This window comes from Melopsittacus undulatus, chromosome 6 (assembly GCF_012275295.1).
Source record: "Melopsittacus undulatus isolate bMelUnd1 chromosome 6, bMelUnd1.mat.Z, whole genome shotgun sequence".
NCBI lineage: Eukaryota > Metazoa > Chordata > Aves > Psittaciformes > Psittaculidae > Melopsittacus > Melopsittacus undulatus.
Window position 1 is genome coordinate 3914609 of NC_047532.1, and position 27173 is coordinate 3941781.

A 27173-nucleotide genomic window follows, 5' to 3' on the forward strand; every position below is an offset into this window, starting at 1 on the left:
TCATACATTTCTGCGTTTTCTATTCTACATCTAGATATTCTTTATTTAATGCATTTCTGCAACATTCTGATTTCACTCACACCAGGTTTCACTGCCTTCGAGTTCATGCTGGAAGTCAGAATGCAGCAGAAGTCCATACAAACCTTAAAATCAGAGGAAGTGCCTAAAACTGGATTGCAACAATCATAATTCGTGTTTTTCTTTTGAGCAGATTGTGCTTAGGAATTGCATTTTCAAAACTGAGACCCAGATAATGAATGGTCGGTCTCTGAGGTATCCCCTGCTGAGGGTTAGTTCAAGACCACAAGAGACAATAGCATCTGTAATTGTTCCTGAAAACTGTGGAGAGTCTTTTGTTTTCATTTTATGGGTTCCCCAGCAGACAAAAAACACCAGTTGGGAAGTAGCCATTTTTCTAAGAAACACGAGCAAGTCTTGGGAATAGTGTTCATTATTCATGTCATTAACATCATATTCTATTTGGCCACATCAAAGTTTGATCTATAATTAAAACACAGGGAATTTTCTTTCTCCAATGTCTGTAACAAGCAAAGACTATCCATTTCAAATTCCCATTTCCCATCTATAATTCATCCCTTTAATTTAGCTCTGAGTTGCTCATGTTTATAGCAAGAAGGATCTTTCAGCATGAACACTGATACAATGCTATGACTGCAGTTTTAGGTGGTGTCAGGAGTAAACCCACTTCATTTTCCTGTGCCTTCTGGAGCACTGAAATGTTTCCAGCAGTGGTGCAGACTTCCTTAGATGGTGTATGTATGGGCCTTCCTCTCTTTCTTCTCTTTCAAAATAATCCATTGACTCCTAAGTCTCTGCAGACCACAGGCTGTAATCATAGATCATTACTACCCACAAACTACATTTGTGCATCTGCTTTGGAAAGACAGCAAAAATGGTATCACCATCTGTTTCCAATGCTGACTGAAATTAAATATACTGATTTTACAGAGGAGGAACAATTTTAGGCTGTAGATTCTGTGTGGGATAGAGACTGCCACTGGTGGGCACAGCCCCTTGCCCAGTGCACCATCACCTAAGAGCCTGTAAAGCACTGCTGTGGAAGACAGGCTGGAACTGTCTGCTGGCCTGGCTCTGTGTTGCTTACTTGTCCTGCTCCATGGGCTCACTCCCTTCTTACTGACTAGTCCTGTGAAATCTGATGAGGTGAACATTTACTGCCTATGCATGGTCAGCTGTGGTAGTTCTTCAGGACTGATTCACCCCCCAGTGCTGCCCGCAGTGCTCTGCTGGTTGCAGCAGGACACAACAATGGATCTTGTGCTTCCGAAGGCTGGTCTTAGACTCACAGTGATACTTGGGAGATCAAACCCTACTAACTAGGGCTTAAGCCCCTAGAGCAGAACTTAAGCTCTTGTAGGCCTCTGTGAATTTGGGCCATGATGAGCATTTCTGCAGCAGATACTCCAGGTAACAATGAGTTTCTCTTCTCAGCCTGTGGTGTCAGTACTGTAGAGAGCATTCACCTTGACCCTTGAAGTCTGCAGACCTGACTGTGAAGACAAGCAACAAGCTGCTGCTGTATTTTAGAGTAAAACACTGATCTGACAAATTGTGAGTGCTCCAGTATACCTGACAGTAACAGCCAACAGTCTCCACTGTGTACTGGTGGGGAGGAGGGGTTGTAAAAGAAAGGGGGAGCAGGGTGAGAACACTGACCTATGTTTAGTTTTGTTCTGGTTTAAGTATGTAAATTCTAACTTGTAAAAATACAATGCTACATACACACACCACAAGGAAGGCTTTTTTTTTAATCCCAAGCTGAATAATTTGGCCTCTGTTCAGTTAATTGTCTTGCCTTTTTCTTCCACATTAGAAGTGTGTGTGTTGGGGGGATGGATGGTCACGTCCAGGCTGTTGTTTAGAGATGGAGCAGAGATCTCCATCTGTTGCCTGGCTCACAAGACTTGTTTTGTGCAGAGATCATATGGATCATGGTGTTTGAGGCCAGCGAGGAAATTTTGGTCTCACTGGTGACAAAGACCCCTGGGGGTGTGTTTTTATGCTGTCATATTAGGTTTAAGGTCTGTGCTTGTGCTATGTCATGACACATTTTCTAATGCTTTATCTAGACTTAATTTGTTGAAATTATAAATTATTGAGTTTCCTGATGATCTGGAACTTTCACTGTAGATCAGTGTTCTGAGGGCACTTCTTTTGGCCAGGACAAAGCTCAAATGAATGGCTGGATGCTGCAGTTGCTATTTGGAGTCTTCTTTCCGAGCAACAAGAATCACATCCCAGAGATCCCTCAGAGCATCCTCACTGCTGAAATTACTCCAAGTTACATTTTGCACCCTCATGGTGCAACAAAGGTAAAACAGCACAAACAAGGAAATAGAGTACAGAACCACTTCTGAGCTGCATGTACTGGTCATTACTACAGTTTCCTTCTTTACTAACACTGTTTCCCTGAACTGTCACTCTGATCTTTCATGCCATGAAAGAAACCAAATACACTCCACTTGTTGGAGCTTCACAGTACATGGGGTATGCCTGTGCTGTACAGGAGCATACCATGCATTTTCCCATCCCTCCAGACTAACAGCTTCTTAAAACTCATTAAGCAATGACTTGTATCCAGATCTCTAGGGTTTCCAGTTAATTTCATCCCCACCCAAGACACAGCCTTCCAGCAATTTAATGTTTTACCACACACGGATTCTGAGGGAGTTTTCCACTTACAGATCAGCAAAAGTGAGTGGAAACTCATTTTTGCTAAAATCAAGGACTTCATTTCTTCCTACTACATTGCTTTTCTTTTACTGCCTTTTCTCTGCTGCACAGATCTGAGATGCAGCCAAGCCTGTGGGGCTACTGTTGTGCATCTCTGCACTAAACTGTAGTAGCAGATCCCTCAGAGTAAATGCTGCACGAGAGCCCAATATTTTACACTTCCAGGGGGGAAATAGCCAAGAAAACTTTATTCTGCATTAAATACAGCAGACAAAACTCAGCATCTGGAGTGTCTCATGTGTTACTGATTAAGAGCCCCTTATTTAGTCATTTTAAAGTACTCCAAGGGACATACTTTGACCTCATTTTCCTGCCCCCTTCTCCCCCCCAGCTGTATATGCCATATTTAGGGGATTTATGGCTGCTGTGTCTTCATATCACGCATCACCTGATGATACCTAAGGACCTGTCCCTTCATGTCCTATTCAATTCTCTCTGCTCCCCAAACCTTTTTCTCATTTTTCATCATCTAATTCTTCTTTCATAGATTTCTACAAGCAGTGTTATACAGTCCTGTTCCTTTAGCACATTAGGGCAGCAGATGCTTTGACTGTAGAAATGCCTCTGAAGTTGTGGGCATTGTCCATACATCCAAACAAGTCTAAATTCAGGTACAGAATAATCATCCACATTGATGGAACTGCTGTTTCCTGCAGCATGACCCACTAGTGCAAACTGTCCATACAACAGGAAGGATTCTGGTCTATTAAGCAAGTAGAAGTGGTTGTAGGATAAATAACTCAGCAGTCCTACCTCTGAGCACAGACAATTTACACAGTAGACAAGGCCATAGGGTTCTAAGTAAGGATGCCATCTCTCTCCAACACGATACTTCTTATCTTGAAACACGCAGTATGTATCTGAGTCTGTAAAGCAGTAACAAATTGGAAGAGCTGTGAATGCATATCCCCATTCCGTGCTTACCAAGTGTTCCTACGTTTTATATACACTACTTTTTCTTTCCCCAGAGTATCATATAATGGGAATGTCCTTGATTTCATGTACTGTTGTCTCTAACTTCCTAACATAAATGCCATGGTCTCCTATCTTTCCAAAACTGCAGCTCCTGAAATAGGTGACACAATGGCTGTCATACAGGGTGAGTTTATCCTTTCACCTGCAAAAACACTGGCTAAGATCCCAACAAAACTAAAGTGCTTGATTGCTCAGATGGGTTTATAGGAAACAAATCCTTTTTACTGCAAAACCAAAGCAATTGGCTCAACTCAAGAAAATCCTAGGTTGTACAGCTGAGAGACTTTGAACAAGTGGTCTGGAAAAGGAAGGTAAATGCATTGTATTTACACTGCATGTTCAGTGTCTCCCTGTTTTAACAACCTAATAAAAAAGAGGTTTGTCCTAGTGTTTTGGAACAACTTTTGCTAACTTACGTATGCTTCAGCATTCACAGTATTTTAAGATCTTTTTGTGCATTAAGCTTTTCTAATCATGCAGGTGCAGTTCTGCAGGTATCCACCTATCAGACTTTACTGCCCTATCTCTCTCACATTACAGCCTCACATTGAAACTCAAATCTCTTCAATAAAAGGATGTTCCTCATGTATTTCCATGAGAGATTTCCTTCCTGTTATCTTAATGATGTCCAAATTCAGCTTAATTCATTACCCTCAGTATGCATGATACTTCAGGGTATCAAACAAAATACCTCTCTTCCAAGTGATAATCCAAGCAAGGGACATTCTTCACATTTATTGAGCTAAAAGAAGGTAGCAAGAGGCAGGGATTATTAGTCGGAATGGTGAAGTGTTCTGCTTTCACTTCACACTAAAGCATGATGAATGAAAGGCAGGATCTGAAAAAGCAGATGAATAGAGTTTGGTAGTTTCTCAGCTGTGCTTTCTATGACCAGGGATACTTGCACATTGTTTGTTTGGGAGCATGTTCAGCAGAAAAGGTGGCTTTTTCTTGAACTCTTTTCCTTTTTTAATGCATCTACTTCCTTAGAAGCAGAAGCTTCTGATACTGAGGCTGAAAACTCTGTTTCTCAAGCACAAACAATGTCTTTGGTAAGAAGAAGGCCAAAACCCAGCCTGCAGGTGAGGAGAGCAATCCAGAGAGCTAGTAACAGGGCTGTAGCAGTCTTATTTGAGTAGTTATTCCTCTTTGTCATGCTTTCGGAAATGTGTTAACATCTCCCACGGATGACAGGCATTGTAGAAACACTCCCTTTGTTTTGTTTGTATTCTTTTCAATTCTCCTCGTCAAGTTTTTGACAGTGCTTAGACTCTTAATTTTCTCAAAGGATGTATCTAATCCAGTTCATATGAGGTTGTTTTTGGAACACACTGTAACAGTCTTGGACGAGCTTTACACTAGCTGAAACCTTCAGCACAATAGTCTTACACATGGGACAGAATCCAGATAATCTGTCAGATGTTTACAGAGATCACTAAAATGGAATTAAGCACTCTCTGGATTTAGGATATTTGAAATAAAACAGATTCTCCAATCGATGTGCTATGTTCTTTATGATGCAATGAAACCTGTACAACTTCAGGAAGAAGTGCCCCAAATGTGGGGGTGACCTGACTACTAAACACAGGATTAGGAGGAAGAATGTTAGAAGGTTTGAACATAGTACTACAATTTGAAGATCTTTTCTGTCAAATAGAAAGAACATGACATGACAAATTTGGGTGAAGGTGATAGCTTTGTTTGAAGTCTACTTACGTTTTACTTGTTCTAGTTTACCTCCATGTATGAAAAGGAGACAGAGCACACCACAAAAGATAAAATGAAAATCTTTCAATATCCACTTTTTTCTCATCTTTATCGACAAAAGGAAAAGAAAGAACCTCCAAAGCAGAGAATGTTGAGCTGTTGGGAAGAAAAGATTAAATTAATGAAACCAAAATCTGTAAGATACTTGAATTCTCTGACATGATTTCATCCAGTACACACAAATCCTAAACTGTACCATGGATCTTCATTTCATGGAAGCAGCTTTGGCTTCAGATAATTTCAGTTTTGGAAAAGAGGCTACATTCATAGAATCATAGAATAGTTAGGATTGGAAAGGACCTTAAGATCATCCAGTTCCAACCCCTCTGCCATGGGCAGGGACACCTCACACTAAACCATATCACCCAAGGCTTCATCCAACCTGGTCTTGAACACTGCCAGGGATGGAGCGTTCACAACCTCCCTGGGCAACCCATTCCAGTACCTCACCACCCTAACAGTAAAGAATTTCTTCCTTATATCCAGTCTAAACCTCTGCTGTTTAAGTTTCAACCCATTACCCATTGTCCTATCACTACAGTCCCTAATGAATAGTCCCTCCCCAGCATCCCTGTAGGCCAGAGAAATCTGGCTTTGGAATTCTTCAAGATCTCTTTCATAGGAAGCCAGGTAGAGAGATGTTCTTGTGGAGCAGCTCTTTTGGATGTAACTGAGGAAATGCAGGTGTCAACTGTAATATGTTAGCCTCAGTGTAACATGAACCTTGGCCATTTCTGGTGCACTGGCCCCGCACTGTGGCACTCACTGCTTAGGGCAACATGTTGGCCATGCTCTCAGCAACAGGAGCTTTCCTCCCACATCTCACAGGCTTCCACCACTATTCACCTCATCTGTTTACCCCCTCCCAATCATTATTGTTCTGGGATTGTGTATAATTGTTTTTCCCTTCTGTGGCCTTGATATATGAAAGTACAATGGGGGAATGACATGTAATCTTCATTCCTGTAGATCTTTGATGTCAAAACCTGGCATACGGTCAAAGCTCAATGTGTTCTTCTCTGTGTGGTGCAGAGGTGGTATACTTGCTGCGTGCACAGTTCTGCTTGTTTTTTTCTGGCTTTAAAATGTGGATTATTTACAATTAAGAGAAGGCATAAAATAATGAACTAAAGTAGAATTCCTTTATTTCTGATAGCCAACCTAGGGTTCTAAACTGAAAAAAATGATGATGCTTTATTGTTTATCAGAATTCACTCCAAAATATTCTCTTCCCAGAGTCCACCTGTCTATAATTATAGTATCAGAAAGACTGGGGGTTGATTTGAAGAAGTTTGATGTGGATTCACAAGTAGCTTTACAAAAATTCCCCCAAAAATAATTAAAATAATCCACTATTGGAAAAATAAACTGTCTGCTTTGTGAAGTCATTTGACCTCTTCAGGTTTCATGTAAGTAATAAAAGTATGTGTATGTTTTAGCTCACAGATAACCAAAGCAGAAATGATAATTTATACATGTATATTCAAAATCAAGTGGTGGATAACTTAGAGAAATGAACAGTAAGTTAACGGCACCTAAAAAGAAACTCTTCCTACTGAGGCTGTTGAGATCCAGAATCCTGCAGCAAAGGGTGGCTGGTCTGATTTTATCAGAGTGGTTTTATTGCCTTTCCTGTTCAAGGCTTGCAGTACTCTACCTTCCCAAACCACAGCCAGAATGGGCATCCCCCTTAACTAACCAAATCTATGCAGCTACTCTGCCTATGCTCAGTCAGCTCATTCAAAAGAATGCAAGCTGCATCTGAAAACATCCCAAAGAATAACCCCATTTTAAAAGCCCACTCCCTGTGCAGTAACAAAATACAACTTTCCATTTATTTTGGAAGCTGAGAATAATATTCCAATTTCAGAAGAAAAGTTTAAGTCATTTTTTCCTTTCAAAGTCTTCAGATCACATAGGACATTTTTAAAGCCAAACAAGCTTTTAAATACTCCTTTAGAATTAAACCCTTGTAATTCAGTCCCAGGAATCATGCAGACACTGAGAACAACAGTAGCACATCCTGGGGCTAGCAGAACTGTGAACATTTCAGTGTTTTGGCCTTCCTGGGGGTTGCTTCACCAAAGCATATTTATAAATGGAGCACAATTACCCTTTGTGCAGCACTTTACCTGTTGGCCAGTGTGGTTAGTTCCAACAGAAAGGCTCAGAAATCCCTCCATTTCAAAGGTCATGTATTAAAAAGGAAGAGCGTTTTAGAAGTTTCATTGCTTAGGCTCAGAAATGCTGCACGGTGATGTGAAATGGAGGAGTTAATAACAGAAACGGGATGGAGACTTTTGATGTCTTTCTTAATTCTCTTTAATTTCTGTATTGTTGTTACTGCAAATATAAACACATACTTTTCACTATTAGCACACTCCCTTTATTTCCCCAAAGGGCAACATCCTAAAAATATTCCTGGATTTAAATAATCTCGGCTAGGATTAACCTGTTAATTTTTGCTGCGTGGTGGAAACAATGAAAGTGATCACTTCTTACATGAGGTGCTCCCTAGAACACAGCTTGCGGGGCTGTGTTTAACACCTCGCCCTCCAAAGCTCCCGGCGTGGTGACCGCAAGTGGTAGTGCCCGGCCCCGCCGCGTTCCACCGTTAGTGCAAGAAGGGGAAGAGGCGGCGGGGCGGGCAGCGGCTGTGCCGTGTGCGGGGACACCAGCAGCGGCTGCCGGGGGGCTCTGTCCTCCGTCCCCCGGTGCAGGGCACGCAGCGCCCGCTGCTCGCCCCGGGACTTATCCCTACGCGTCCGCCGTCGGGGGTGCTTTTAAGCAGGCGAGTGTCCAAGCGAGCGGCGGCCAGAGGCGCCTGGCTCCGCTGCTCCAGCACAACAGCCGTCTCCGGGGCGCCGAGCACAAGGTGCGCCCCGCAACCCCGGGGCCGGCGGGGAGGGTCAGGTCAAGGGCTGCCGTCGGCGGAGCCCTCTGTCCCAGCCGCGGAGCTCGGCCAGGTGCCGGCGGTGCCTCTGCGGGTAACCGGGACCACGAACCGGCCCCGACCACCGCCCGGGAGGAATAAGCCGGACACCCGCAGGACAGCGCTCAACCCACGGGCGCAGCTCCGACAGCGGGACCGCGCCTCCCCCGGGGTCCTGCCTAGGAAAGAAAAGCTCACTAACCTGGGGCAGGGCTGGAGGCCGCTCCGCTGTGCCGCGGGCCCCGGAGACTGCCGGCGAAAGTCGGCTTCGGCTCTGAGAGCCGCGCGGCTCCGCTCTCTCCGCTCCTCCGGGGTACGGGAGGGCTCCGGCCAGGCAGCTCCTCTTCCCGGTCACGTTGCCATAATCTTCTCCCGCAGCTCGCCCGACCTTTCAGGTTTCCCAGTCGCTCGCTCAGTGGCGGACAAGGAGGGAACCGACAGCAGCCCCCCGACCCCCTGATGGACGGGATGGGGCTGACGGCAGGCAGGAATCCGCTAAGCCCGAGGCCGACGCTTCGCAAGGTCCCGGGCTGCCTGGCAGGGGACACCTGCCACCACCTCCTGCCCCAGCGGGGAGCGCAGCGAGGCCCCACTGCCGGAGGATGCTCTCCGCGGCGGGTCCTGCCCCGCAGCCCCGCCGGCACTGGAGCGGCGACGGGAGGAGGAGTGGAGGAGCCCTCGCCCCGGCGGTCCGCCTCCCGCCCCGGCCCCCTCCTCTCCTGCGCCCGCTCCTGCCGCCCGGCACAGCAGCGTGACTGACACGGCTCGGGGTGGAGTTTGCTCCGCTCTGGGGGGCCAGGGCAGGCCGGGGGGGGGCGGCGGCGAGAGCGGCCCGATCCCGGGAGGGGTCTCGCCTCGTTGCCCCCTTCCGCCGTGCGGGAACCACCTGCGGGACCCGCACCGGGATCTGCCTTCAAGCAGAGCTGCGGGATGGGTGAGCGCCTCGGTTACCGAGCCCCGCGGGTCCTTTGCATTGAGAGAGGACTCTACACGACACGGCTCTCTAATGGGCTTTTCACACACGGGGTGCCCTCCAGGGCAGGGCCAGGGGAGTCAGCGTCCGCTGGGATTTGTCAGCCACCTTCTGCTGATACCCTCTGGTCTGATTTATTGTGTTAGAAGGTTTCAAGGTCACATTGAGATTCTGGTGGAACTAAATTAAACCCATGACTCATGACATTATATGCTTGGTCAAACATTCTTTTTCTGTCTTGTTGTAGCCCCTGTAACTAATAAGAAGAGATCAGTGAACCCTTGACAAATGATCTGAGAAAAAGGGTGAGGTATGAAAGGACATCCTGTGGAGAAACAAATTACAACCTATTTCCCCTAGTTTGGGAGCAGGGTGTTTGGGGAGCACTGCTGGGAGGTCAGACACCTCCCAGGCTTGGGAGATCTTTTCAGAAGGCTGAAAATTGAGCAGAACTTGCATTTCTCCCATAGTAATTTAGGGGATGAAATACTGAAAACAGAGTGTACACTGAAACCTTGCACTAGCATGAGGAAAGAACAGATAACTTGCCTAAGGACTTTGTAGTGTGACTTTAAGAGTAATGGGGGCTGTATGTTAGTAAAATGGGACTTTATAACTCCTAATATTAAAAAAGGAAAAGAGAAAGAAACTGTGTTCTGGAGTTAAGCACTATGACAACACTGCTCCATGCCTACTTCTGTGTCACTGTGCCACACTTTGCTTTGCTTTAATCTCTGTTCCAAAGAGAAATCATCACTTAAAGCTCTTAGTCCTGAATGTGGTGGCTACTGCCGCAGGCTGATAGTTTTGGAGGTGAATTGGGGATAATTTTGTGTGAATTAGGGATTGGCAAATGGAAAAACAAATGGTGACTTTGAATCAGAAATATGACAGTAATTCATACTTGTAGGCCAAGAATCTGAGCTGTGCAAGCTCTGGTCCTGCACAGGTATATCCATACTCATGGAGAGAAGATGTAAACGTGTACACACATGCTTCTAAGTTGTGGAGTTGTAGTAGTGTTGTTCCATTAGATATACTGGGTTAGACTGGGCAGGCTCAGCCTATGAGATAAACTGCATATGAATAACATCTGCACCTGGATCTGCGACTGAACCACCCCTATTTGCATTCTGCAAAGAACTAGACCCAAACTCAGTTAGAGTTTTCCCACTGACATGTACACAGGATGGAGGGACTTCCCTTGGACCTGCCTTTGGCTACCTGGGAGCCCACTGGCTGTGGGAGTAGTAGTAAATCCTGTCTCAGGAACTGAGTTCAGACACCAGCAGGAAATGTAGAAGCAAAGAGTGTGACACCAAAGGTAAATAAAATCAAATGAAATAGGGATCATACTGTGAAAAGAAAGGACTTTGGTACTGGAAGAGTCCAGCAAGATGCAGTAGTGATCCCTTGATCCTTGATAGCTCTAAATTTCAGTGAGACTGTCTCATCAGGGATGCTTCTTGGATTTAGTGCAGCAACAAGTGCTGTGGTCCTTACAGGAGGCTGAGGTTCTGCTGATGAGTCTGTATGTGGCAGTTTTACCTCCAACTCAAAAATCAATCCATTCCCTACATGTTGGAGCTAAATTGACATGCACCAGATTTCAGAGGAGTTAATGAGATATTAAAATGCCCTTAGTAAGGTCATTAAAATGACATTTCTTTATAGAGAAGGGGAATTACACAGGGGTCCAAATTCCAGTGGTCCAAAATCAAATAGTTTGATTTCCTGAACTCCTGTGTTACTGCAGTTGGATGGAGGCTGGGCTCTCCATGCTGGGTCGCTTATCTGTGAGGGTTTTCTTCTGTTGATGATGCCAGTGATTAGAAGCTTTGTCTTTATTGTCTGTATGGGTAATGTTGGCCAAAGTGAACATACATATGGTATCTTTCTCAGAAGCATCCTGGGGACTTTAAGTATCTGCTTGTTTCAGTGTTACTGAAAACAAAAGACACAATTTGCAATTCATATTACAAAAGATTTTGCAGATCTCTGTGAGTAGGAATCATGGCTTCTTGTAGGCAAGCTTGATAGTTTGGTTTTATAGCATCCACATCACTTTGGTGCCGTTTTGAGCCTGGCAGAGCTCAGATTTACTGTGTTGACACCCTCAAGAGCAGCTTACCCAACAGAGCTGCCCACCTCTGTCAGACTGCCTCTAGACAGCACTCACCACATTTCCTTCTCTGGGCTGATACAAAGTCCAGTGTGTGTAGAAAAAGACAAGAGTAATCAGTGCAGTGATCTTTATGCATAGTCAGTGTAGTAGTAATGGGAAGTGAAATATTTTCTATAGACTCTGTGACCTGAATTCTTTTGCAGGGAGATTCCTTGAAAAGAAATTCCTTATTTGGCTTGAAGAGTGCCTTGGGAAAGTTGCTATAGATGCCAGCACTTCCCACTGTGTTCTGTAAGACTGTTTCAAAAGATGATGGTGTCTGACAGCCTCTAATTCAGGTGTAAGACCTTTGCTGAACATAGAGATATATGAAAGGGAGCTCTTTTCTCATTCTGGCATATTTAGATTGTAGAGAATTGGCTGAAAGATCCTGTCTTTCAGGTGAAGAGACTGTGCTTTGCTTGTCTCACTATTAATATAGCCTCACATTAGGGAGTCTGTCTTGTTCCCCTTAGACCACAGCACTGGTGTGGCTTAGGAAACATATCTGCTAAGCCCTATCAGTGCTGGGCTGTTAATGCAGTTTGTGAAGCTCAGGGCTGCCACACATGTGGGACACAGAGAGCTCCAGAGAAGCATCAGATATGTAGCTGTTACCTCTCATGCTGCCAAGCAGAACTCACTGCTTGAATATGCTCTACATCCTCGTGTCTGGAGAGGAAAGAACTGCTCCCCATAGTGAGCATTAGAGATTCAAGGATGTCCTAAGCTTTTACAAGCACAGAGATTTAGCCATGTAATTCTCACGAAAGATAATGGAAGTTAATCAGGTAATAACCTGTGACACTGACAGTAGAAGTCCATCTCCTTGAGCTGTGCCTCACAGTGACTGAGCAGTACGTAGGTATCCTGCTATTTTTTTCCTTCGTGAGGGAAAAAACAGGATAAAAGATTCATGCCAATCCTGACATGTTTATGCACCATGTGGAGTTTCCCTAATTGGAACAGACATTGAGCTCTGAGAGATGTGAGACACATGATACAGCTTCCATTTACCTCCCTGTCTTTTTTCCTTTGCTTTCAAGAAAAAACTACTACCTATGGTCAAATCTTCACTCCTGAAAAAGTATGAAAGGAAATTCTTAAACTCATGAATTCCTTTGTTTTTTGCTTGCTATAAATTCCGCGGATCCTCTTGGAAAATGTGTCTTAAGATGCTAAAAATTATTCCCAGGATTTTATAAAAAAGAAATCTAAATTACTTTTTGTGGTTTGGATCAGCCCTCCAACTATCATATTGGGAATAGGGGCTGGATGCTCATCAAGCAGCCTTCACTCGTACTGTTAAACTAAAAGGCCTTCAGATGTGCATGATTTTGTGATTATGGCATAGGATGGTCATGAGCATTCTCCACCCTCCTGTTCATGCTGTAGCACTGACTTCATCCTCGGTGGGGTTTCGGTCCTCCTGCACTAGAAATGAATTTGCTCATTGAGCAGTGAGGCAGATGGACGTGGGGAATCTGAGATTCAGCGCAGTCTGCAAAATAACAACAACAACATTACATAAAGTGTCTATTTGCAGCCTAGTTCCTCATTACCTTGATGTGGATATACTCAGCTGAGACTAACAGTAGCCAAAACCTGTAATTTGTCAAGAAAGGCAAATAAAATCTATGTTGCTAAATCTCACTCCCTAATACACAAGTGAGAAGAAAGTCCCAAGAGTTGCCAGTGGCAAACATGAAAATGCAGAAGGGAACTACTCGTTTTCATCCTGTTCTAGAGCAAATGGTGCTTTGCTAGGTGAGGTGTTGGGAATACCATGTACAGGTATAGATGTATATGCACTCAGAGGTGAGGCCCTCCTGAGCTCTGCATTGGTTTCAAAGTGCTCATCTGCAGCTGTTTCTATCCTATCCTATACTATCTATTCTAATCTAATCCAATCCAATCCAATCCAGTCCATTCCAGATATGTATAAGATATTACAGTTTATGTGCAACTGTAACTGTGATACTATAGTTCTCTTTCATACCTCTAACGTCAAAGGAAGTCTGCAAGACAGTCTGTAGGAATACAGATGTTTTAGTGGTTTTATGAGCTGCATGAGCTTCACCATGGTGTGTCAACACACCAATGCTGAGTGGTTTACTGAGAGGGAAAGAGCAGTGAAGTATCACTACCAAGATATGTGCAAGCAGTTATTACTCAAACTTTCAAAGGAATCCAAGGAATGCATGCAAACTACAATGAAATTATGACAGTGCTGATCTGTGTGACATTCCCAGAGTGTTTTCCCATCTCTCCTATCTTTCCTTGTCCTTTCTTATCCAGACAGTTGAATTTTCCAATTGGGAAATTCTTGACCAGGTACATCTTACTGTCAGTGGTGCATTGTAATCTTGGACAGAAACTCCTGAGTTCTGGTTTATCCCCTTTGTGTGTCAATCCATCTAACTTCAGTTTTCTAAAAATGCAATTATTTATCTATGCCAGATTTGGCTTTTTGTCTTTTCCCAGTATTAATAGTAGTGATGAATTTCTTTTGCATTATTTAGTCTTGTATTGAAATGCAGTGGGTGTTGGAAGCACAGTGTCAATAAAGTAGGTGAAAATAGAGCTCTAAATCCCAAGTTGGTGTTGTATACTTGAGGAAGCTGAAAGGGGCCTTTTTTACTTCCAAATCTTCAGTCCAATCTTACATCTATAACTCTTGCACAGACCACATTCTGTGGGCACAAAGCTTGCACAGCATCCAGTTACTGCTTCTACCAGAGTGTAATACTACATAGCAGGCAGCAGCATCTTGGTGCCTTTTTTCAGCAAGTGAAAAGCAGCATCAGACAACTCTTGTAAGTGCTTAGTTCTGAGTTCTGGCAGGAGCATTACCTTCATTGCTTTTTCAGTCCCACACATACTGAAAACAGCAGAAGGTGGTGTAGCTCCCATAAAAACAACAGACGTTTTCCCTGCCGTTGGAATTGTTGATTAGAATCATGCTTGATAGAAATCTGCAGGAGTTTAAGAGAGTCACAGTGATCTGCACTTGCTGAGGTTATAGCTGTACATGAGAAAAGCAGTCACAAACTTGACAGATTGATCATACCGTGATAAAGATCCACTTGCTGAGGCATTTCTGTACAGCTGAGATGCACCAGATAAAGCAGTGAGTCCTGTCTCCCGAGGCTGCCAGAAGGAGTCAAGGCAGCCTGAACAGGACTCCAATTGCAATTCAAATACTCTTCTCTAAACCCGTGATTAGCGCTGCTAATCTTTCCTCACTAAGCCAAAGACAATAACAACGAGGTTACTGAACACCTCGGCTATTATGTAGTAGTTCTGCTTAGAAACTTGCTGGTACCAGAGGCTTTTGAAACCCATTAGTAAAACTGAACTTGCTAAATGAGCCTTCTCTAGGGAGAACAAAGTCAAATGTGTGCCAGCATGGAGCCAGAGCCTGCCAGGGCTGAGCACTTGCAAATCCCATTGCTACCAGCCAGACCTTCGTGTAACTGAAAGTAGTTGTAAAATGAACTGATAGCTGTGGACCTGGCTTTCACATTGATACCAGAATCGTGTATTTGCTCAGAGCAGACCCTAATGTGTTGACTTGCATTAAATTGTGATACTTTGGAAAAGCCACATTGTCCTCTGTCTTGCAGCATCCAAATGACCAGGAGGAGGGGCCCTTAACCAGCATGGAGTTAGGCCAGACAGTGGGACCACTTGTCTCTCTTGTCTAGTTCATAAAGCTGGTCCTTGAACTCTTCTTCACCAGGAGATGGTGATCCTTTCACATGAACAGCATTGCAGAGAGAGGGGAAAACCAGCCAAGCTCTTTCAAAAACCCACAATGAATTTTCAGCAGAGGATGGGAACAGTGGAAATTTCCAAGAGGATACTGATGAAATTAGAAATGGCTCTTTGAGAATAACTATCTACAGAAAAATGGTTTAAAATAAGGAAAAGAGGGGATTTCCTTTCATCAGGAAGAATGTCAGCATAAAGCACACGGAGAAAAACAAACAGTGAAGACACTGTTGCTAGTGGGCTGCCTTTGTAAGTATTAATGGAACGTCATAGAACAAGAGTTTCTTTTATTCTTTTTATCCCAGCTCCCTGCTTGCGAGGTTCTTGTGTGAACATGCAGCAGTTTCCAAGGCTGTGAAATTATCAGACCTGGAGCAATGCCAGTACAAACCAATTTATTGGGGTCCAGCAATTAACTAAAACCTAGAAAGCTTGATTAATTGTGGCACTGCTCAGCAGGGAACACTGAGGAAAAAAATCAGACTAAACTCATGCAGTGTCTCTGTTCCATGTACCAATTTACACTGTATGTAAAGAAAAGTTTCCTCTCTGTAAATACCCTCAGTGTATTATTTTGCACCATGTACAGAGAATAATTACAATGCCATTTGAGAAAATGCTGGTTGATGGCTCTCTGGATAATAATTTCCTAATAGCCATTATCCTGTTCTATATTTTTGCTGTTGAATTCATATCTTCTTGTAACCCAAACAATGGGATATATTATTTCAAACCATTGGTTTATTTAAGCTTCTCTCTGGAGGGGCATCTTGAGAATCCAGCACTGCTCTGTTTCTTTGTCTTCCCTCCAACACTGATGTGTGCAAGCAAGGTGAGGGTTTGGAAGCTGTTCAGAATTAGGGTAGAAAAGAAGCAAACAAAAAGGTTGAGCAAAGAACCAGTTCACCAGGGCAGGATATGTGGACTGAAATGGAGTCCTGTAGTCTGAGGAGACAGACAGGAACTTGCACAAGCTGAATTAGGAATTTCTTATACATTATGAGAAGCAACTACAAGGTATAATTAAGGCATCAGCTGATTTCATTATGATAGTGTTAACAGAGTGTCCACATTGCTTGTTTTATTGTAGGGCTTGTCATAAACTCCTATGCATAAACCAGGATTTTGAAATCTCATTTCTAGTTGCCTTAGTGGTACATTAATCACTTTGAATATAGATCACCGAGGAGAAAGTAAATATTCCAACTCAGTGTAATGCACTACTGCAGAGTATTGTCATGGGTGGTACAAACCACTGGGTCTAGCAATGCATCTTAGTGCCTCTTACCTCCAAATAATTCAATGGCTAGTAATGGGAAAAAAAAGCTAGCTGAGGGTAAGAAGGTAGTGGTAAAAGAACCCTCATCCTGCCCAGGAAAAGAAAGATCCATGCAAATGAATTACTTTTTTCAACATCATTTTGTATCCTCATCTGCATCCAGCTGTGACACTGTCACGTTCTCACATTCAAAGGATGCCATCCGCAGACAGTGCTAAATCATATTAGGCAGTGGTGATAAGAGTGGAAGCATCACTTCCAGGCAGGGCATGGAGCTGGGGCTTTAGGGTGATTTTGGCCGTTCAATGAGGTGGGAAGGGCTGTCTCCTCCAATTTCACTGTATTTATGGGAGATTTAACGTTTTGGGTTTTTTTAAAGATACTTGCAGTGGAAATGGGTTTGTCGGAGGTCATCTAATTGCATCTACAGCCCTGGCAACCCTTCACAAAGGCTGCCAGGAGTGACCGAGTTGCTAATGTTTAACCGTGAATACCCAGCGGGGGTCCTCCACAGGCCTGAATACAGTCAATTATGTTATTTTTCTAAATATTAGTGACTCAGCTGTCTCTGCTTGTGAAGAGTTGCCAGGGTCACGGATACAATCAGACAGATCCTCCCCCCTTCACCTCTAAGAGATCAGGAGAATCATTTTCAGTATCACACTGAATATGAGAGGGAAGGGCTCTTTCAGGGCTGTGCTGCTCCTCCAGAGTGGCTGCAGTCTTTTGTGGGGTTCCAGTGCACCAGGCAATGTGTAATTGCTTGGGGGGGGACACTGTCATGTACAAGCAGCCTCACTGAGCTCTGTGAAATACATTTCACAGCTTAGCTTAGTAGGCACTAGCGCTGAGATGTGACCAAAGACAGAGGTGCCAATGGCTTGTGTCTCTCCTTGAGTACTGTTTTGTTCTTTCCTTCTTACAGAATCACAGAATGGTTTTCCCTCATCATGCTCCACTTATCTCTCTGGAAGGAATGTTTTTATGTACTGTAACAGTTCAGGTTTCCATTTTCTTCTGTAGATTTGTCAACGAGGAACACAGAGCTGTGTCAGCAGACACAAGCACACATCCCCTGTCCAGAGCCCTCTTCAGCCGAGCCTGGCAGATTCCCAGCAGCCCTGCTCCTTTGCCCTCTACACAGCACTCTGCAAGTATTTTAGGTTTTGACTACAGCTTCCATAGTTTTTGGCACAAAAGCTCTTTTCCAAAGCCCAGCCTTCTCCAGCAACAGCATCCCCATCTTTGTGGTCCCCAGCCCAGCTCTTCTTATCTGATAAACAGCTTTTGGCAGAGGGAAAAGTCCTAGAGCGTTTGAGTGCCAGTGTATCATTCTGGCCCAAGTTTGAGGTAGTGCTTTGCAGTTGGCAAAGTTTCCTAATTTACTGCTGTTAAATTTTATCCAACTTTAGGAATATTATGTGGATGTGGCCAATCTCCAGCTATTCTGAATCCATTGCAAATACTTTGCCAGCATGTGTCCAAGTATAATCCAATTTTGATGTTTTTAATGCTGATACAATTTCCCTATAAGTACCTTCAGGCATGGCATTTGAATGCAGCAGACAGGAGTTCAGCTGTCTGGATCCCCAATCTCAGGAGGTGAGACCTTTATTCCTTTGGCTCCCTGTCTCTCCTAGGGATAGAAAGCCCAGACTGGGTCTCCAGTGACCACTGGTGCTGCATCTCTGACTTGCTGAACATACACAGCATTTTGTTTGTGAGTAAGGATCTCAACATTGAAACGAGCAGAGAATCAGGAGTCATTAAATGTCTTTTGCTGTTTGACATCAGTCCACTTCATTTCGGGGTACCAGATGTATTAGAAATACAGTAGCTAGATAAAACTTCAGTGAAAACAGAACCGAAGTTTGAAATGCTTCAGTACTGCACAGAACTTGACTTTGAAGAACCAGACATTATCAAAAGGGTGCCTTTGTAGCTTGTTCTTGCTATAAAAACAGGGAGGAAACCAAGCCACCTTCTGTTAAAGCTGGAGTTTCCCCTGACTGGAGCTCCCCTAGGGAAAGGAAAATAACCCAGCAAGGGAGAGGAGCCTGGCTGTGTTTAGACAGTCTGTCCTCTTCTGATCTGCCTGTGCCTCTCAGGAGGAGGAATTCCCTGGGAAGGTTTTGATGTCTGACTGATTACCAAGGCCAATGTCTCCCTCCTGTAGGAGGAGATGGTTTGGGGCAGCAGCTAAACCAAAGGAGATGTTTCCTCAATGGTTTTGAATTCTTTGCTTTCTTCCCAGATTGTTGTCATGATGGACAGAGTGTAAAACTCCATGACAGTACTTTAGGACTCCATTGTGGAAAACTGGAACCTGGATGTTACTAACGCTGCAGTTACATTTGACCAATTTTGATTTCAGAAACAATCAGATCAGCAGCATCCTGTCTTGTACTCCAGCTCATCCAAGTATTTGTCAGTGAGAACTGGTGTAAATGATGATGTCCATTGCTATAAGCAGCCTATAAACACCCATCAAAGAGAGAAAGGAAGATATTTCTATCTTCGCTTTCAACAAAAGCACCTTTTTTTTCTGTTGGCACCAGCCCCCATTATTGTTCACAAGACTTTTCTGTTTGTTACTTTATAACATTCAATAACTTAAGCTTTTAGCAGAATCATATCAACAGCAAAAGCAATTTATCAGTCAGCATGTTCCTCTTTCCCTACTGGTTCTGTCACCAAAGAGCTTCACCCTCTCCTGTGCAGTGAGAAAATACAACTGTTATGTGTGATTGACCATGAGAGGTTTTGCAGACTGAATTCATGGCTAGTGGAAGCAGGCAAATTTCACTTCAGTTTACCTGAGCTCATGTTCTTCTGTGCCAAAAGAACTAGATGATAGAACTGGTTTAAGGGAGGTATAGCACTATCTGATTGATTGCATGAAGTACAATAAAAATGACCATCTGGTAGTGCAGTGAGAGCAAAATTAGTACTGTTGTAGCATCCTTAAAAGTCCTTCCCTTTGAATCCAGCCATACTATGAAGTAGAGGGGAGTAGGAGTTCCAGCAGCTCAGTGTCAGACGTTGCACTGCCCCATCTGATGGCAGGGGGTTGTGCTGACAAGAGGGTGATCACATCTGGTAAGTTCATGCCTGGCACCACTATTGCACTGCACTGTCTTACCTGAAGGGATTTTAAAGTCTTGTGACCATTTCAGGTTATCTCTTATCCAAATGAAGAAACTGGGGCACAATAAGAGGAAATGCTTTGTGTGGAGGGACTCATCAGGCTCAGAGTGACATTACAGTAGTCCCTGTCTCTTAAGTTTTGGCTTGGTGTGCTACCAGCTCAGTGATACTGCCACTCAATAAACAGGTATTTATGCATTCCTTCAGGTATCTCAAATCTTGGGAGCATCCAAACCTCTCTCTTCCTCAGTTAAGATATGGAAGAACCTCATACGAGGTTGTAGGCTTGCTGCTTCTTCTACCATGACTCTTTAAAAGAGAAAGCAGAAGCTCATATTAAAAAACAACAATACCCAAACAGAAACCCCCAAAGCTGGGTACAAGTTTTAATACTAACTGTATTACAAGGAGTGGATTAACACAGAAAGGTTCTCCAAAGCAGACCTGTTGAAGTTATCTTTAACATGAAAAGCAGAGTGTTTGTTTTCTTTAATATGGAGGCCAGCACCAATAAAACCACCAGTGAAGGAGGCCAGTATTACTAGATCACATGTCTGCTTTTGTCTCGCACTGGAGTTAGAGTAGAATGATTTTTGCTTGGAAACTTTGAAGCTGGACTGCATCCTTTCATGCTGAAATCATATCTCCTGCAAGGATTATTGGAGGATATAATGTTTCCTCAAGCTTCTTATTTTCTCCACTCCTGAACTTGGACTCTTGACCTCAGCTTTTCTCTGGTTATGACCAAGCACTGGCCTTCAATTGAATAACTGAGCTTTTTACAATCAGATCAGCTCCTGCTCTTGTAATTTCAGACTCATTTTGTGACATTGATATTGTAGATCTTAATTAAAAGCCAAACATTTTATATCTTGGGTAATGACCATACAGGAACCGCCGGGTTTCGCTCCCATGTGCGTAACCATCCAAAGCATTCAATATGTGTGACTGAAGTGGAACTGTGTACAGGGTGTCTGCAGGCCCCTCTTCCTCTTTGTGTCCCCTCTGCAGCACAGCTCTGCACCTGGGCCTTGCTCTGTGACCAGGCCATGAGTGGCAGGTAACACAGGCTTACAGGGCAAGGTTAGATGGTGGGTAGCAAAGATATCTATTGCTTGGCTATGCCACTGTCTCTTGCTAGCACTAGTGGGGGGTAATTGCATTGGATTGTCTGTGTAGGTATGGTTAGGTGTACTATCCAGGAGAGTACTAAATCTGGACAGCCTTCTGTTCACAGGACCCAAGGTATTTTTTAAACTTTCATATTATTCTTTATTAACTGGATATGTGCTTTCTCTCACTGAAGAGATGCCAGGGAGATCAGATTTTGGTTGTGCAGCTACAGTATCAGCTCGATTATACAGCTACTGATCTTGTAGCCAACAAATTTGAATGTCTTTGAATGTTTGCGACACCAAACAAGATGTTGGAGTATGGTCTTGAAATCAAACAGCACTGGGTTTGATCCAGTCACGTGTTATCACTGTTAACAGCTATTTCATGGGCAATTCTTTGTTGCAGGAGTGTAAAAGTCAGGATAACCAGGTACAGCTGCTATATCGCCCTGTGCAAACTCTGCCTTCTGTAAATAAGCCACAGCCTGATAGTGTATGAATTACTTTCTGGTGAGAGTGAGACTTTCAGGGTATATTTCAGACATGCAGATCAAGGGAAGGTTACTTAGTGAAGTCTTCCCGTGTGTTGTCCAGAACACAAAATATGCCCGAAGAAATGGGACTGCGAATGAAGTTTTGCCTCTGAATATAACAGGCAGTATCTTCACTCTGAGTGAAGTCAGTGGTAGAAGTGTCTCTGGTATTGACGGCAAGAGAATCAGTACCTATCAAAGAGTTTCAGGATGCACATTTACCAATACTTGAATTGCCAGCACAAGTGAGGACAGTTTATGAGGTTTTCACAGATACAAATTCTATGTTTTGTAAAAATTAAAATGCAAATAGTGATATGTTTTGTGAAGCCTTTTACTTGAAACCCGACTGTCAACCAGTTATTTCAAACTAGCCATCCTCTTAGGCTTCTGATTACCTTCACTAATACATTTGTTTGATTTATTAGTGTAACATGCTGGTCATAGTGAAAGTACAATAAACGGGCCTGTAATTCACGGTGTTATGTAGAAGTAACTTATTAAACAAACACAACACAGAATAGAAAACACTTCACTAAAAGGAGACATTAACCATCTCCAGTGAAAACTGACTTCGAAGCTGTCATCCTCACTCGTAGAACTGTGGGAAACGCTGCCGCTCAGTGGTAGTAAGGACATACTGCTTAGGAATAGTTGCACAGTTACTTGCTCATCTTCCTGCGTACGTTGTGGTGGATGTCTTCATTGCAGTGTGCAAAGCCTTGAGTCGCAGCCTGCCAGTGCACAGTAAGTGATGGAGTCTGAGGAAAGCAAAGCACCAGTACTCAGAGGGGGGTTATTTCCAGAACATGCTGAAAGGTGCAGAACTCGATCCCAACATCCTTTGTACCCCAGTGAGTTCCTCACTCCTGCACCAGCACTGCTGAACTCACAGCCTGACAATCCCTCACTGTAAGAAAACAATGAACACCTTCAGTTCCCATTGCAGCTGAAAACAAGCTGTGTGCTTTATGCAGGTGTGTCACAGGCAGACAAAGCCACAGTGATTCCTCACATCTGGGCACCCAGGCTTCCTCATTGCCTTTAGAAGGCATTCCTGGGTTTCAGCACTGCCCTAGGGAAACTTGCTTCTTTTTCTCTGTGCTGCCACGGTCTATGGATAGTCTGAGGAGTCAGTCTCCTGGGCTGTGTAGTTTGCCTGCAAGAAGGTCATTATCATCTAAAAAGTTAGAACATGTTCTGCTCCTTGGTGTCACAGGTCCAATTGCCTTGTGAGGACAGTCAGACTATTTACACATGTATTTGCGTGGCTTCTTTTAGGTGTTCTTTAAATCATTATACTGTCAGTACACTATTTTTTGCCAGTGTTAACCCTGGTATGTGATAATTGATTGTCACCTGTATGAAAGGAGGGGCATTTGGTGGGAATGCTGCTGGAATCCAGCTGTGGAATGCTGCCTTTTCAATTCCTGTTCCTGGAGGGTCCCAAACTCTGACCCCACCACAGGATGTAGGTATGGTGTAAGCCACAGACCTGGGAGACTTGCTCATGATTGTCTGGATTGTATCTGCTGGGCAGTAGGCTTTTTGGGGATTTGCCTTTTAAATCCAGATTCCATCTGTTGGGATATAGTTGGTGAAACTGGGTTGCCTCCTAAGAAGTTTTCCAGTGTAGAGACAGGTTAACATGTGAGGAGGAACAGGCTCAGACTATAATAATCATCAATTTTTCTCTGCTGCTCTCTAAAGATAGAAGGGAAAGGAATGGACTCTGTTAGCAGTGAACAAGCTGCTACCTCACCATTGCTTTTAGCTTCTTTTCCTGTGCTCACAGCTTTTTTTCATGCTCAGTGGCAAGTTCAGTGTGAAGCTTTCACCAAGCTTTGGAATGTCTTCAGCTGAAAATGTGTCCCACATCCTCTATGGAGGCTTTTTAGAAGAGCCAAACCTGTCTGAGCAGCACACAGATGCTTTGTCTGGACCTTTCTGTTTCATCATAGTCTTCTCCCCTCCTAATTGCATCCTTACAGAGCTTTAGAGAGGGTCTTCCTTGGGAAACGTCTGTGGAGCTCTTCTTTGGAAATCCATGAGTTACCAACCATCCATTTACCCTGCTGAATTAACAAGCAGATGTTTGGCTCCAGCACCGGCCAAAGTAAAAGAAGTGGCAGTGAATAAAAGCACCATTTTCCAATAAGACCATCAGTAGCATGATATAAAAATTGCCAAGTTTTGAAGAGAAACAGTTGTTGTCATTTTTCTCTAGTAATTATTTCAGATGAGCAGAGTGGGTTTTTACTTCAAGTTCGTGGTTTCTAAGAGCATTCATTTCCTTTGGGAGTTTGTTTTATTAACAGCAGATTGTTTTTTCATATTGTAGCATTTATGGGGAGAAATCCATAATTTTTATACACACTGACAAGTATATTATTAATAAAATACTGATAATAGCAGGGAGAAATCAGTTACCAAGTTCTAGAAGAAAAACTCAAACAAAAAAGGCTAATAGAAGAGCATGTTAAAATAGTGACCCAGACATGATCTCCAGAAGTGACTGGCTGTTGCCAGCTCCCTCTTTCATATTCTACATGATGCCCACAGCCACTATGTAGCTTTGCATTCAGTGTGTAATGATCTCTGTATGTGCAGTAATACCCAGTCAGGACTTTGTGCCATGGGCTGTGGGACTGACTGTTGTATAGTGTCACTTCTCTCCCAGGAGGAGAGTAGCTGAACACAGTGAGTAGCATAGCTGGGGGCTTTTTAAATGGGGAGTGTTTTTGGACATGTGTGTTTCAGTGGCTCCCTGAGGCCCTGTGGGTATCTCTTCTTTAACTGAGGATGTTTTTCAGGACTCAGCCTGTCAGATCTCCTGTGGTGCCTGTTGTTCAGACTCATGCCCTCTGCTTGCACTCCAGTGGTTTACCCAGGGAGATCATAGCAGGAGTGTACCATAAATCACATTGAGATGGAGTGTGTGCACGTATTGAAGAGGAGAGGGGAGGGAGGAATTTGAGCCTGCTTGCACACTTAATAGAAAACACTTCCAAGGGTATTCTGCTGCTCTAGCACAGCTCATGGCTAATGCACATTTGTTTTCCCACTTCCCAGAGCAGTCTGCTTTGCTGGAAGGTCTCAGAGCACACACCAGCATGCCTGTGAGATGGTGGCTGATACACTGCAGGCTTATGCAGTGACTCTCTTCCCATATGTTCTGGAGGATTCCCTGATGTATGGAAACCTTTGGCTGTTCCCCATACCTGGCTGTACCAAAATATGAACATTTGAAACCAACAACAACACCTGGTGTGAATTCACAGTGTATTAATGAGTGCTGCTCCATAGCTGCCACGTGGGTCCTCAGACACAGCGCTGCGAAAAAGCATCACTCATTGGCATGAAGCAAAACACTGCTGCTTTGCCCTTCTCTGCCTGTAAAACTGTCAGTGGATTGCTCAGTGCAGTCTTTAAAAGAACAACTTTCTCTAATTACAGGCAGACTCATAGTGGAAGTGCTATCTGGTAGCAGAAGCAAGGCATATGTGCAGAGAGGACACCTACATCTTTCTGGACGTTTTAATACTTCCTGCTAGTCAATAAGCGAATCTCTGTGTCTCTCAGTTTCCCCTGTGGAGACATAGAATGAGGTGTTGTAAGGCTTCATTTAAGCACCATCTGTGAGATGCTTTGCGATCCCTGGGATGAAGGGAAGGTAGTGGTGGATGTGTGTCCTGGCATTTCCTGGAAATCAGGCCTGGATTTTGGGGTGTGAGGAGGGATTTGGAATAGGCTGGGTTAGATTGTTAATGGCAACTTGCTTTAATTGCATTGTGGATTTGTTTGCATCAGCTTTACGCACACTCTTGTTCCTTTCCTATTCATCTGGGGAACCCAACAGGGGATGGTTGATTTCCTACATTCATACACAGTGGAGAATTTAAAAACTTGAAAGAATCAATAGTGCTTCAGTGGTTTCATGAAACTGACAATTTTTTCTCATTGGCTTTATGAAACTGCTAGATTACACCAGATGGATTCATTTATCTCACTATGTCTTTAGATATATATTTAGATGGCTCCCATCTCTGTGGGACTTGTGTGCCTCCCAAGTATTTTAAAATAGAAAAAAGCTGTTTCCTTCTCTGCCTTGCTTTCTATCTAGCCCATAAGAGGAATAGCTTTATTAGCTTATAGGGCTTGGGTTTGTTGGGCTGGATACTAGCATTCCCTGCATGTTTCTGGGTGAAGAAATGAAGCTGAGAAGTTTTGCATTTACTTCTGAACGAACTGAGATCTGGGTTGTTGGTGTCTCAATGAGGCAAAGTAAGTTCCATAGTGCAGAAATACTGCCTGGGAAGGATGAAACTCCCACAGTCTTGTCTGACCCCCTTGGTCAATGGCTGCAGTGCTCCAGCAAGAGGAAGAACAGTATGAAGGGCTTTGAATATCACAGAAGACCAGTGTCTGTACTTAGTGAGAAACCAGGCTGTTCTCCATTGCCAAGCAGACATCTGCTGTGTTTCACACGGCTGTGGTTTATTTCAAAGCATAGGGACTTGCAGCAATGAAGCTTCAAGACACAAATTCATGCATCAGTGTGTCCAGGTGTGCAATCCTCAGGATTAGATGCAACCTTCTGGCCAGGCCCACCAGGAAAAGGCCATTTCTGCTGACACTGTTCATCCAGGAGGCCACGGACACCCTGAGGCTGTGGGACAGATGCAGGCAGCTGACTAAGCAACTCCCTTGCTGTTGGGAGTGAAGGAAATACTTAACACAAAACTGAGCAGAGGTAAACCTGTAGGGTCCAGAACAGCAGGTCCTGAATGTGGCACCAGACACACAGATGGCAGCAGTGTTGACTGTTTTAATGCAGCACCAGAATTTAACATGGGGTTAAGTTCCACCATGACACTGTGAGCAGGTGGCTTCTGGGGCAAGAGACCTCAGCAAAGAGTGTCCCGGTCATCTCTTGGGAACACCTGTATCACCTGATATGAGTTACTCCTGTAGTAGAGTTTAGAAGAGCCTTTTCCAACCCATCTACCACCAGCACCCACATACCTCCAAACCATTATTAACCATTATTAGGAATTTCAGTTGCTATGTGTCCAGGCCTGTCCAGGCAAGCCTTCATCTTTCTGATCTGGGCAATGTGGCATGGAGCTTACCAAGCTTGCCAGAGGCTGTGGAGACGTTCTTAGGTTGATGCCACCAAATCCTCATTACCAGTGGCATTGCTGTGAGCTGGAATCAAGTCAGCTCAGATGTGCCTGTTAAGTGCTGACTTAACACTTTCCTCTTAGTCTTTTGGTCCATGTGCTCAGCTCTCTTCCATCATCTTTTCTCTTCTTGCCTCTTCTGCCACAGGTCACTGGAAGCATCCCAGGGTGGTGTGTGGCCAGCGAGGTGCAGGGGGGAATTCTCTAAAGCAGACTTAAGGAGGGATGGAGTATCACTGCCTTGACTCCAATCCTGTGCTTCTTGGCTGGGGGATATGCTTGGTGAGTCTGTTTCAACATGATGCCGCATGCTGAATGAAGAAATTAACATTTGCCTTAGTTATCTGGATGTTCATTTGGTGCTTCTCTCGCTCTGCTCCTCAGTCTAGGCATGCAGCCAGCTGCAGTGTGTAGATCTGAGCCCTCGCTGGTCTCTAGCACGCTGCGGGAGATGCTGCACGTTTACAAAGCACAAATCATAGCATCGTGGATCGGTTTGGGTTGGAAGGGACCTTTAAGCTCAACTCGTTCCAAGCTTCTGCCAGGGGCAGGGACA

The 27173-nt window shown here is 44.0% G+C and overlaps 1 protein-coding gene across 2 annotated transcripts in view; it reads right to left on the reverse strand.

Moving 5' to 3' along the window:
- Nucleotides 1-9094, reverse strand: part of CHRDL1 (chordin like 1) — a 39092-nt gene extending 29998 nt beyond the window's left edge. Inside the window, exons 1-3 of one of the 2 annotated variants that reach the window (XM_005144524.3) lie at nt 8652-9094; nt 5467-5613; nt 3529-3641 (exon numbers count right to left, since the gene is read on the reverse strand). In XM_005144524.3, coding sequence (XP_005144581.2) covers nt 3529-3641; nt 5467-5563 — 210 coding nt within the window. In that variant the 5' untranslated portion in view covers nt 5564-5613; nt 8652-9094. The remainder of the gene's footprint in view (nt 1-3528; nt 3642-5466; nt 5614-8651) is intronic. The other variant, XM_031045051.2, reaches the window with a different exon arrangement.
- Nucleotides 9095-27173: the final 18079 nt, after the last annotated feature.